The following is a 12710-nucleotide window of genomic DNA, read 5'->3' on the forward strand; positions in this document are numbered from 1 at the left end:
GAGCCCGACGTGGGACTCAATCCCAGGTCTCCAGGATCATGCCCTGGATTGAAGGTGGCACTAAACCGCTGAGCCACCCAGGGATCTCCGTTTTTGTGTATCTTTTTGGTAACTATGAGAATCTTGATTCCATTGTACATAAGGAGATAATTCTTATTAACAATAATCTTAAGAAAAAAAATTAGTAAGTAGGGAACAGAAAAAGGAAGATAAAGTAGATGGCAAGGCAAGAAAGAGACTTTTGTAATAAAAACTTGAAAAAGAGGAAGAAAAATTAAGGAAAGCCTCCAACTGAGGACAGAGATTGGAGGCCAACATTGAATAGGGGTAGGGCAGGGGCAAGCAAGAGGGCTTATGGAGGGCTTCCTACTGTTTGATAACAGTAGGAAGTTACCATCCAAAGGCTCTTTATAGAAAGCTGTGCACTGGTGGTGAGGTTTGAGAAATACCCACTTAATTAGGCCAAATAAAGTTTTCCAAAGTGTTTTCCATCTCAGGCATCCAAGTCATTGATGTTTCTGAGACCTCAGTGGAACCTCAGAGGAATGAGTGAACAACACATTAAAAACCAAACCAGAAAGTCACAGAACATTTAAAGGGAGGTTCAGATATGGAAAATGTCTCTAAATAAGGATATTTGCATAAATGCAACAAAGACAAATGAAAATTGTCTTCATAAGATTACTGGGAAAGAAGATGCTGGGAAGTTTTTTTTAGCTAGTAAGAGGTAGTAATCAAAACTAAATGTATGTTTAAATTAATATTTCTATATTTTTATACCTAATATTAAAAAATTACATCTCTACAAGTCTACCTATAATCTTTTTTTTTTCTACCTATAATCCTAACGCTACTTTCTCTCAGAAAGTTTTGATTTGCCTATCATGGAGGTTTCTCTTTTATTTATTTTTTATTTTATTTTTTTTAGGTTTCTCCTTTAATACTCAAGTTGAAAAAGGACAATTATACTTGACATCTCAGAAGAGCCTGATAAAAATACTCAGGGTCAGTTTACAAAAGTTGTCCTAAAGTCATATTGTAATTTGAATTCCTCCAAGAGCATGAGAAATAAAACCAGAACTGTGTCCAGTACTCTTGTCTTCCATTTGGAGAAAGTCACTTAACATTCTGGTTTCAGGGGCACCTGGGTGGCTCTCAGTGGTTGAGTGTTTACCTTTGGCTCAGGGCATAATACCAGGGTCCTGGGATATAGTCCTGCATTGGGCTCCCTTGCAAGGAGCCTGCTTCCGTCCTCTGCCTATGTTTCTGCCTCTCTCTGTCTCTCATGATTAAACAAATAAAATCTTTAAAAACAAAAACATTCTGGTTTCAGTAGAGCAGTGCTTCTCAGAGTGTGGTCAGAAGCTGCCCTATAGGTCTCTAAAACATTTTCAAGGAGTCCATGAGGCCAGAACTATTTTTAAAACAATTCTCAGACATTACTTGCCCATTTCAAAATATGTCTCTTATAGGTGTACAGTGGGGTGTGCCAGAGGCAAAGCGGCATATCCACAATCATCTGAAAAAGCTACTAAAGCATTCCTCCTTTTTCCAATTCCTCCCTATGTGAGGCCAGATTTCTTTCCATACTTTAACCAAAACAACATATCACAACAGAACCCATGGATAAGCAGATAGGAGAACCCAGCTGTCTTCAATTGAGCCAAATATTAAAGCAATTTGCAAAAAAATGTACTACCATGGCACTCTGGTTAAATATTTTTGTTTTGGAATATGTAATTTTTTATAAAAATGTATTATTTAAGATGTAACAGATTTATTGTTATTTTTTTTCATGTAGGCTCCAATTGGGTGTGGAGCCCACTGTGAGCTTGAACTCATGACCCTGAGATTGAAACCTGAGCTGAGATCAAGTGTTGGACGCCCAACTGATCGAGCCCCTTAGGCGTCCTATCATTGTTATTTTTAAGTGACAATAAATGCCTTTAATTTCTCAAATTTAATATTTAGTATAGAAATATCAATAGGGATCCCTGGGTGGCGCAGCAGTTTAGCGCCTGCCTTTGGCCCAGGGCGCGATCCTGGAGACCCGGGATCGAACCCCACATCGGGCTCCCAGTGCATGGAGCCTGCTTCTCCCTCTGCCTGCGTCTCTGCCTCTCTCTCTCTCTCTCTGTGTGTGACTATCATAAATAAATAAAAATAAAAAAAATTAGAAATATCAATAGGTATAACCCACATAAACAAAAGCTCTTTGGGGACCTCAATAATGTTTATTGTAAAGAGGGCAGCCCCGGTGGCGCAGCGGTTTAGTGCTGCCTGCAGCCCAGGGTCTCCTGGATAGAGTCCCACGTCAGGCTCTCTGCATGGAGCCTGCTTCTCCCTCTGCCTGTGTCTCTGCCTCTCTCTCTCTCTCTGCATCTCTATGAATAAATAAATAAAATCTTTAAAAAAATTTTTATTGTAAAGAGGTCCTGAGACCAAAAAGGTTGAGAATAGCTGAGATAGAATTCCTAGCTCAAAAATTCCATGACTTAGTAAATAACTGTGTGGAAGACAGGTTGGCTCTTTTTTCTCCTTTTTTATTTTTATTTTTCTTGAGTTGAACACATTCTTTGCATTTCTTATTTTTATAGCACAATATTTATAACAAAAACTATAATAAAATTGCAAAAACTGTACATTCCCACAATTCTCATTTTTCTGTATTTCTTTCCAAATGTATATATGCATCTATGTAATTATGTACATAGGGTAGACGAAAACATATGTTTTTTCACTTAAATTTTTATTAAATATTAATTGTTTTGCTATGAGGTCTTCATTTCTAATCATTTTAACAGCTGTCTGATCCACTGAGCAGAGACACCATGAGCCATGAGCCATTCTCACCTCCTTCCCTCCACCCATGACTACATTTTCCCTGTTTTACAGGGGGGCAGGGACCATTTCTTAAAAATGAGAAACCCAGTATCAGTAAAATAACATGAAAAAACAAGTAAATTAGTTTAGCATTGGATCATCACAGGTGCAATTTCCAACCTCATCATTTCCATTAAAACTTCTTGTTTCTTATGGACAACATGTGAGTATTTCTTATCCTTTGCCTTAACTCACTTGGTAAACAATAAACCATGTATGACATATAGTTAACAAACTTGAAAACATTTTTAAAAAATCTTCCAGATTAAAAACATGTTTATATAAACTTTTGTGCAGAGTTAAAAATATTTTGCCTGAACAGGGCAAACATACATTAACTGGTTATAGGACCAGTGCTATGGGTCAGCCTTCTGATTATTATTAGACACTGATTTGTCCATATCGCAGATTTATTTTGAAATTAAAGTACTTTGTAATGACACAACAATATAATGTTGCTGTGCTATTTTTTAGAGATGTTTTTATTTAATACAGCTAAAAGATGGGAAGACTTCAGAATTTCTAAAATACTCTATTTTCCTCATTGCAAAGATTGTTTCATTTGAGAGAATCATGGAATAAAAAGCCAATGAAAACAAGATTGCAGGTACATCCACGAGATTCAAACTTTCAGTTAGAATGCAAGCCAAAGATACTTTCTCATGCCATATTTGATTCAAATCATTTAATCTAACAAATCACTAGTAAGCATCACTCATTTTCCAAACATCATTAGTCACAGGGATATAAAGTTGAAGATCAAGGTGCATCCCTTCAGGGTATAAGGGAGCTAGATATAACATGCCATGGGAATGAGAAGAGGAACAATTAATCCTACATTGAAAGATTCAGGGCATCAAAGAAAAAGGGCTATTTTAGCTGGGATATGAAATATGAGGGCCTCTGTTGAAGAGAGAGAAGTTCAGGGGTTATTGGCATGTCAGTGCAAATCAGTATCATTTGAAATGACAACATATGCAGGACCAAACACAGGCATAATTCAGCTGAAGCAACAACAGGAAGTGCTATGACCAAGTTCACACATGTGCAAGAAAAGACAACCCATCATAACTGCCTGGCCTACTGCAATTGTAACATACCATTAGCTATATGAAATATCTCTATATCAGAGATGTGAAGGTGTGATTTGAATGTCTTCAAATCAATGAAACATGGTGATAACCCAACTAGATCACAGTAATAAAGGACGGCTGCTGGACACTGTAAAATCTGCTTAATTAGAATTCCTATGAAATACACATATACATGTGCCAGGCAATTCTTACCAAACTTTATTCAATGTCCAGGAAGACTAGGTCAGAACGTCCAGAAAACATCTCACTTCAAAGATAAAGTGGGAAGAAAAGTCAGTTTGGCATATAGCAAAAGATACGCTGGTCGAAATAGAATCAGAGACATCTCCAGGCATGAGAAATCCTGTTGTTATTCTGAAAAATCCACTGGTGATAATGTAATCTCATAGCTACCCATTTCCTACCTCCCTGTGAATCAAGGAGAATCCTACCACACTGAGTGAAAGAATGCCTCTACTTCCCCATCTCCCTCTTTCATCCTTCTCTCCCCTGCTCTACTTATTCAGTCTTCCATACAGATAGACATCAAATTTAAAATCCTCTGCAGGGTGAGGGTTGCCTGAGTGGCTCAGTCAGTTAAGCATCTGACTCTTGATTTTGGCTCAGGTCATGATCTCAGGGTCAGTGAGATAGAGCCCCATGCCCAGTAAGATTCACTCTCTCCCTCTGCCCCTCTACCTCAAAAAAAAAAAAAAATCACACATTTAAAAAACAATTAAAAAATGAAATCCTCTGCAGGGTGGACTGAACACTTCAAACTAAAGTGAATACAAAATAGCAATCACCTTTTTAAGGAGAAACAGAACTCATACCCAAACACTGAAGTTTAGAAAAAATGCAGAGAAATTTAACATATTGCTATGGACTGCTTGTTTTTAAAAACTTTTTTAAGTCTCTAAAGTCAGTTTGTTAGTGTATAACCACTGAAGAATCAGGGGCACCCGGGTAGCTTAGTCCATTAGGCATCCAACTCTTGGTTTCAGCTCAGGTCATGATCTCAGGGTTGTGAGTCGAGGTATAAATCAGGCTCCACTCTCCTCAGAGTCTGCTTGAGATTCTCTCCCTCTCACTCCCCTCCACGGCTTCTCCCTCCACCTCACATGCTCTGTCTCTCAAATAAGTAAATAAAAATTTTAACAATCAATCAATAAATAAATAACCACTGAAGAATCAATAAATTTGGTCTACTCCCCAAAATGTTAGACTTGAGGTGCTGTTAATACTGTGCTTTATTCAGACAATAATCATGATCACAAATTTACAGCTAGGATTAATTTTTCTATTAATTTAAAATATACCAAAATAGAATTATATAATATTCTTGTCATCCAGCTTCAACAATTCTCAACATACAACTAATTTTAATTTATGCCTTTACTCTTCCTTCAGTCTGGATTAATTTGAAGAAAATTCCAGACATACTATTTCTTGAATTATAACTTTACTCCAGTGGTTTATTACGAACATTTCAGATGCTTCTGACGCTCATAAAAGCATCCTTGTAAATCTTTTTTTGGACATAAGCTTTTATTTCATGTGGGAAAAAAACTCAAGAGTCAAACTGCCAGATCATGGGTAGGTATCTGTAAGGGTTTATAGGAAACCAACAGAGCCTCTTTCAAAGTGGTTTGTATGAGAGTTCTGCTGCTCCAAATCTTCAACAACATTTGGTGTAGTCTGAATTTTAGCTATTCCAGTAGATGTGTTCTGCTGAATAAACTTATAAATGCTTTTAATTTTGTTGAGTTTTTTTTTTTAAGATTTTATTTATTTGAGAAAGAGAGAGAGCACAAGCGGTGGGGAGGAGCAGAGGGAGAGGGAGAAGCAGGCTCTCCACTGAGCAGGGAGCCCAATGTGGAGCTCAGTCCTAGGACCCCGGATCATGACGCGAGCCAAAGGCAGATGCTTAACCAACTCAGCCACCGAGGTGCCCCTTTGTTGCATTTTTAAAACTACATAAGTCCAACATCTTATTTTGGGTTAGTTTGAAAATTTGTTTTTTAAAAAAGAATTAAAGCTGTATTAAAATAAACAAATATGTAACTTTCTTCATGTCATTAAAAAAATTCAAGCATTTCTCCTGTAATTCAACACATACATTATTGGAAAAATTGCACATACTGCAAAACTGTGGACTTAAAAATAACAAAGTATATGAGAAAAACAGGATTGGCACAAACCTAAGAACCTATGCAGCCTTATAAACAGAGGACAAAAAAAAACAATATCAACACCACTATCAGTACAATTAAATCTCCATAGGCACTGCCAACTAAAGTCACTACCAGATGATACCTTTTGGTCTTAAATCCAGAGACACTTTTTTACTTCTTCATAAGGGCATACTACTTTCAAGACAGATTAGTTTTTTGTTTTGTTTTGTTTTAAGATTTTATTTATTTATTCATGAGAGACACACAGAAAGAGGCAGAGACACAGGCAGAGGAAGAAGCAGGCTCCCAGTGGGGAACCTGATGCTGAACTCAATCCCAGGACCCCAGCATCATGACCTGAGCAGACACTCAACTGATAGAGCCACCCAGGTGCCCCAAAACAGATTAGTTTTATCAAAACTAAATACTTGATCCAAGGGATAGCTAACCCTATCAATCAATTTTTGTAGCACGGGTGTAGGGGGACAGGAGATGTCTTTACATCTCTTGTAGCTACATCTCTGTAGCTACAGTTTTACCCCATTAACACCATAGAAAGTGAAGCAGTTCGTGAATCCTCCAAACTAGTCAGTTCTTTCACTAAAGAAAGATACTTCTGCAAGATTTCCACTTCTTTCTTAAAAGAGACGTACATTCTGTGATCACTTCTTTGTTCAGCCCAGAATATTAATAAGCTGGGGAAAATTGCATGTGATTCAACAGTGCAATTTCCACTTTACGCTGACACTGTTCTCTCTCCATCTGAGGGTCTAAGAGTGAATTTGCATTAAAAAAACACACACATAGTAAAACAATCTATATGGAAAAAGACTATTTCAAAAAGGAACCCAAAAATCATCGGATTTAACTCTTGCTGCATGAAACTTTTTCCAAAGTCTCTTTTTTGGGGGTCATTCTATCAGTAGTTTCTTTTTCTTGTGAGGGTCTCTTTTCTTTTGTCATCTTTACAGACCAAGGAAAATGTAAGTTTCCTCTAGATTGAGATAAGCTTCTCTGACTTTTCCAAATTTGGCACATATCAAAACACAGACTGAGTTTTTATAGGAATCTGAAGTATATAAGAAGCAACAGTCAGTTCAAAGGCTTCACAATAAAGGCATAAAGTAATCTGGAGAATTCTAGATAGCATTCTTAGGATTAACAGTTGGAAGTTTCTGTATATTCTTCAATATTTTAAACTTCTGCTCCAATACCAGAGTGTCATATTAGTCACATTACAATTAGATCAAGGGTTACTTTGGATTTAGCACCCCACATAATTCTCATCACTGATCAGATGTTGTTCTTTACGGACACTTCTTTGTATAAATTCCCTTCCCTATTCTGACACTTAATAATAGCATTCCAAAACTTGATCAAGTTTTAGCCTGACCTCCAGCAAGCATCTTGTGTGAAAAGCAACATGTACATAACATACATGATTACCCCAGAGTATTTTGGGGGCAATCATTTGATGAAATGGTACTACTAAAGCAGCAAAAGTGAGATGAGTTCTAAATAAAAAATATTTGCAGTTTCTTTTTCATACTCATCCTCACTTACATTGCTTCTGGGCATTTTAATACCTGCAGGATACCCTGTACTAAGATACCTATGGACAGCTCAGATTATTTAAAAATGAATATATGGGACACCTGGGTGGCTCAGCGGTTAAGCGTCTGCCTTTGGCTCAAGGCATGATCCTGATCCGGAGATCAAGTCCCACATGGGGCTCCCTGTATGGAGCCTCTACTTTTCCCTCTGCCTGTGTCTCTGGCTCTCTCTGTGTGTCTCTCATGAATGAATAAATAAAACAATGAATGAATGAATGAATGAATGAATGAATGAATGAATAAATAAATAAATAAATAAATAAATAAATAAATAAATAAATAAATAAATAAATAAACGGGGTTGGGGGGCAGGGAGGGCGGCACCTGGGTGGCTCAGTGATTGAGCATTTGCCTTTGGCTCAAGTTGTGATCCCAGGGTCCTGGGATTGAGTCCTACATCATGCTCCCCACAGGGGGCCTCCTCCCTCTGTCTCTGTCTCTGCCTCTCTCTGTGTCTCTCATGAATGAATAAATAAAATCTTTAAAAAATAAAAATAAAAATGAATATATGGGATGGGAGGATGCAAACTGTACTTTATTAGAATAAATTGAAGCACACAGCTATGTTTAATATGCTAAAAGCTGGTATTGTCATTTACACGGAGAAAAAATAAATTATGTATAAAGACAAATTTCTACAAAAACAATTAGCCCAAGTGCATACAGATTTGGGAAGAACATCTCAGAACTTGGTGAAAATAATTCACCAGTATTATAGGCACCACGTTCGGTGTTAAAGCCAATGAGTAATCTCTAAACAAATAATAAAATATGTTTGAAAGTCTGAATTCAGATAAATATGAATTCTTAACTTTAAATGTAAAAAGAAATATATGTGTATTTGTTTTTGGCTCTTGTGAATCAAAATATTACAGGTTGGAGGATCTAGTCTACAATGTACTTTCAGTTCTCAAACCTTTAGATTTTTTCTTTCTATATTTTATCTTATTTGTAAGTAATTTTAGAATTATTTCTATTACTATAGAATGACTGTAAGATTACCAAAAAAATTCCCATTTACCCAGATTCCTTAAATGTTAACACTGCAGAAGAGATACCCTTCTGCCCTTAAATACCTCAGATCATATTTCTTAAAACAAGGATATTTCTTACAAAACTTAATACAAGTATCAAAATCAGTAAATTAACATTTATTGACAAAATACTATTATCTAGTCTACAAAATTTATCCAGAATTTTTCAAATGTCCCAATAATGTCCTTCATAACAAAAGAAAAACCTAGATTGTAAACTGCATTGAATGTTTCTCTCTTTAGACTCCTGTAATGTAGAACAGCTCAGTCTTTTTTTTTGTCTTTCATGACATTGACATTTATAAAGTGTACAAGCTAGTTACTTTGTAGAAATCCTTTCATTTGGACTTGTCAGATGTTTCCTCGAGACTCAGGCCAAATAGATGTTAATTAAATTTATTGTGGATAATTGTTTTGCAATATATACAAACACCAAGTCATTACGTTGTACACCTTATACTTTTGATTCCATTCAATAAAGAACAAGACCAATTGTATTTTTATTACTTTCATCTGAAACATTCCACATTTTAATCTGAGCCTGGCAGACTTCATTTGGAGTTTGAAGCTTTTTTGGTTGCTTTTTATTTGGAGATTTTCACTAATATGAGATTGGCAATTAAAAAGCAGGTGCAGTTTTCTTTTAATGTCATGCTGTTGTTTAGGTAATAAATACTAAGTAATCGGCTTTAGACTTTTGTAATTTTTTCCCCTAAATTCAGATAAATATGAATTCTTAACTCTAAATGGCCAAATGGCTTTAGATTTTTGTAATTTTTCACCCTTCCTGCTAGATTTTGTATTCTAGTAGTCAATGTATTTTCAGTGAAATGTAAAAATATTCCCGTTCTCTTTGAGCAGTATTAATTTCTTCAGATCTTATTGCTTGTCACTTGAATCCTGTAGCTGTCATACATCTGGTATAAGCAGCATTTGATTTTTGAAGTGTGTAGATCATCTTTTCATATTTCAAGATGTAATTTTACATTTCTGCATTTTAAAAACAGTTTGGCCATAATCTAGATGTACTTTTTTTTAATAATAAATTTATTTTTTATTGGTGTTCAATTTGCCGACATACAGAATAACACACAGTGCTCATCCCAGCAAGTGCCCACCTCAGTGCCCTAGATGCACGCTTCTAATTCATATACCTGCACATGTGACCTTTGTGAACAGAAATTTGCATGTATAATCTGTGTTTACTTGTAACTTTCTGGTAATATACTACTTATATCTGTGGATTCAAGTTTCTGAAGTGAATACCAATAATTAAAAAAAAAAGTTGTATGTCAATTACATCTCAACAAAACTGTAAAAAATAAAATCAAACAGAAAAAATGGAGGGGAGGGCAGCCCAGGTGGCTCAGTGGTTTAGCGCCACCTTCAGCCCAGGGCATGATCCTGGAGACCTGGGATGGAGTGCCACGTCGGGCTCCCTGCATGCAGCCTGCTTCTCCCTCTACCTGTGCCTCTGCCTCTCTCTCTGTGTGTGTCTCTCATGAATAAATAAATAAAATCTTTAAAAAAAAATGGAGAGGAAAGAAGGAAAATGAGACTTAGGTTTTGCTTTTCTGGCCCATGTACCAAAGCAGTGGTACTGGGTGCTTCTCAGTGCATCCTCCTGTGTTGCCTCCTGACTGGCAGGGACATCAGTGTGTCCCCTTTACTGGTGATAGGGTCTTTGATCACTTGGTTATTGTGGATCTAAGAGGTTTCTCTACTATAACATAGTAACTTTCTAAGGTTACTATATTTCCTTTTATAATTAATAAATATCTTATGGAGAGATACTTTCAGACTATGTCAATATCCTACTTATTCTCTTACTCATTAGTTTAAACACAGACTTTTTCTTAATTTCCCACTTTCCCTAACTTTCTAAGTGTAGCATGAAGTGCCTTTTATCTCATGTCTCCCTGAATAAATGAAGCTACAGTCAGCATCCACTGTGCTCTGAGTCATTTGAGGCCCAGTTAAGATCTCAGGAATTCACACATTCAACCTCAAGGGCAGGATCGCAGAAGGACATACAAATAAAGAGGAAACCCAATCTGTCTTTCCTTCATATGAAAACGGCAGTGTGCCCTTGAGGGATTCTGAGCTGGCAGCTGGGAATCTTTGGTGCTCAGGAAAAAATGGTCCAGTATTGTAGAGTTTTATGCCAAAATTCCTATGTCTCACAGTTTAAAGATCTCATTCAGGAGAGTAATAAATGTCCAGCAGCAATAATATAAACATTTCAATCTCAAACATTTTTCTTTAAAATGTTAGTAATTTAAAATATTTTATGTTATCACTTTTCAGAAAAGACTCCCCTCTCCCCCAAACCAAAATTCTCAGGTAAATTTTTTATCCACCCTCTTCAGTCTCTCCCCACCGCCCCCCCCCACCCCCCACATAAAGCTCTTTCTCCTCCCCTTTATGTCCCTAGACTACAAGCAACCTGGTGAAATCTGTAAGAGGTAGAGGGATAAATGAGCGCTCTCCTAGTCCTAGATTTTACAAAACTGTTCTTACCTGCTGGGGAAAACAGGTGCGGACTGAGTGTTCTGTGTAACCAAAAGACGGCCCTTCAAAGACAGCTGTTGGGAGCTTCAGAACTTCCTTCAGAAACTGGTCAAACTTGCTAAATATCATTAAGCCACTGGAATCTGACATCTGGGAGAAAACATCTATGAGAACAAAACCAAATAAAGTCAAACTAGAAAGAAATATCAACTTTTCATAAATAAATGACTGTCATTTGTACACCAGTCAAAAAGTATCAATTAAAAAATATCATAAAGCTATTATAATTTTTCGTTAATATATATTCTTATTAACATTGTATAGTTACTTTACTGTCCAAGCCCCTTATCTCCCACCCACTCAATATATACCTAAACATCAAACCAAATAACCACTCATATAAGTCTACTTCCTACTCTTTGAGTGTAATGAATGATATATAACTCTTTTTTATTTATAGCTAACTTTGTTCTAAGAAGAATTTGTAGCAGCATAACTTTTCTCTCTTAGCATTTATATGTGTTTATATAAGACATATGCATGTTTGGGTGAATATATTAGCATACTGGTTAAGGGGGGTATGAAATTGTATCATATTTGTATATTCATATGCTAATAATGTAATGTATACCTGTGAAGGAAGCATAAAGCATGTTTAAAATATTCCATTCAGGGATGCCTGGGTGGTTCAGTTGGTTAAGTTTCTGCCTTCACCTCAGGTCATGATCCCAGGGTCCTGGGATCAAGCCCCATGTCTAGCTCCCTGATCAGCAGGGAGCCTGCTTCTCCTTCTGTCCCTCCCCCAACTTGTTCTCTCTCTCAAATAAATAAATAGATAAAATCTTAAAAAAAAAATACCCCATTCAGTGAGTACCAAAATGGAATAAAAAGAATTCCTATAAACTCTTCTATCCCAAGATACTTTGATTCCGTAACATCTTATTTTTACCATAAAGTCTGACTCAAGCAGATGGGAAAGAACTTTCTAGTAATACTATTTCTTTATCTTCTTGGAAAGAGTCTCCTCTCTCCAGTTAGTTCTTCCTGTCTTCTCATCCATGGTTGGGGAGAAAAAGAAAAATCACTAGCAACTCAAAATCAGTGTGACAAAGAAATGTGACCTAAGCTTTTTTCAAACTATTGAGCTTCCTTACAAATGAGTGAATTAAATATGCACAGAAAAATCATTTCCTGAGGCCTTGCTAAAAGTGGCATTTTGAAGTCTTACTCTATATATGTATAATGAATAAGTATATTAGAGATATATACGTAATTGATATATACTACAAACAAATATGCATTATTCCTTAGGTTTAATTTGAAGTATTTATCTTGAAGCACTTGGTATATAACAAATCCATTTTAAATACATTAACCCAAGAAAGATAAAGTGTTAGAATATCAACTCCACAGACTAACTTT

At 36.3% G+C, this 12710-nt stretch overlaps 1 protein-coding gene across 15 annotated transcripts in view; it reads right to left on the bottom strand.

The window, feature by feature from the left end:
• Positions 1-12710, bottom strand: part of DTNB (dystrobrevin beta) — a 237877-nt gene that overhangs the window by 159003 nt on the left and 66164 nt on the right. For all 15 annotated transcript variants that reach the window (XM_055327174.1, XM_055327178.1, XM_055327169.1 and 12 more), the window contains one exon: positions 11298-11452. In XM_055327174.1, coding sequence (XP_055183149.1) covers positions 11298-11452 — 155 coding nt within the window. The remainder of the gene's footprint in view (positions 1-11297; positions 11453-12710) is intronic.

This window comes from Nyctereutes procyonoides, unplaced genomic scaffold, assembly GCF_905146905.1.
Source record: "Nyctereutes procyonoides isolate TBG_1078 unplaced genomic scaffold, NYPRO_anot_genome, whole genome shotgun sequence".
In the NCBI taxonomy this organism is placed as follows: domain Eukaryota; kingdom Metazoa; phylum Chordata; class Mammalia; order Carnivora; family Canidae; genus Nyctereutes; species Nyctereutes procyonoides.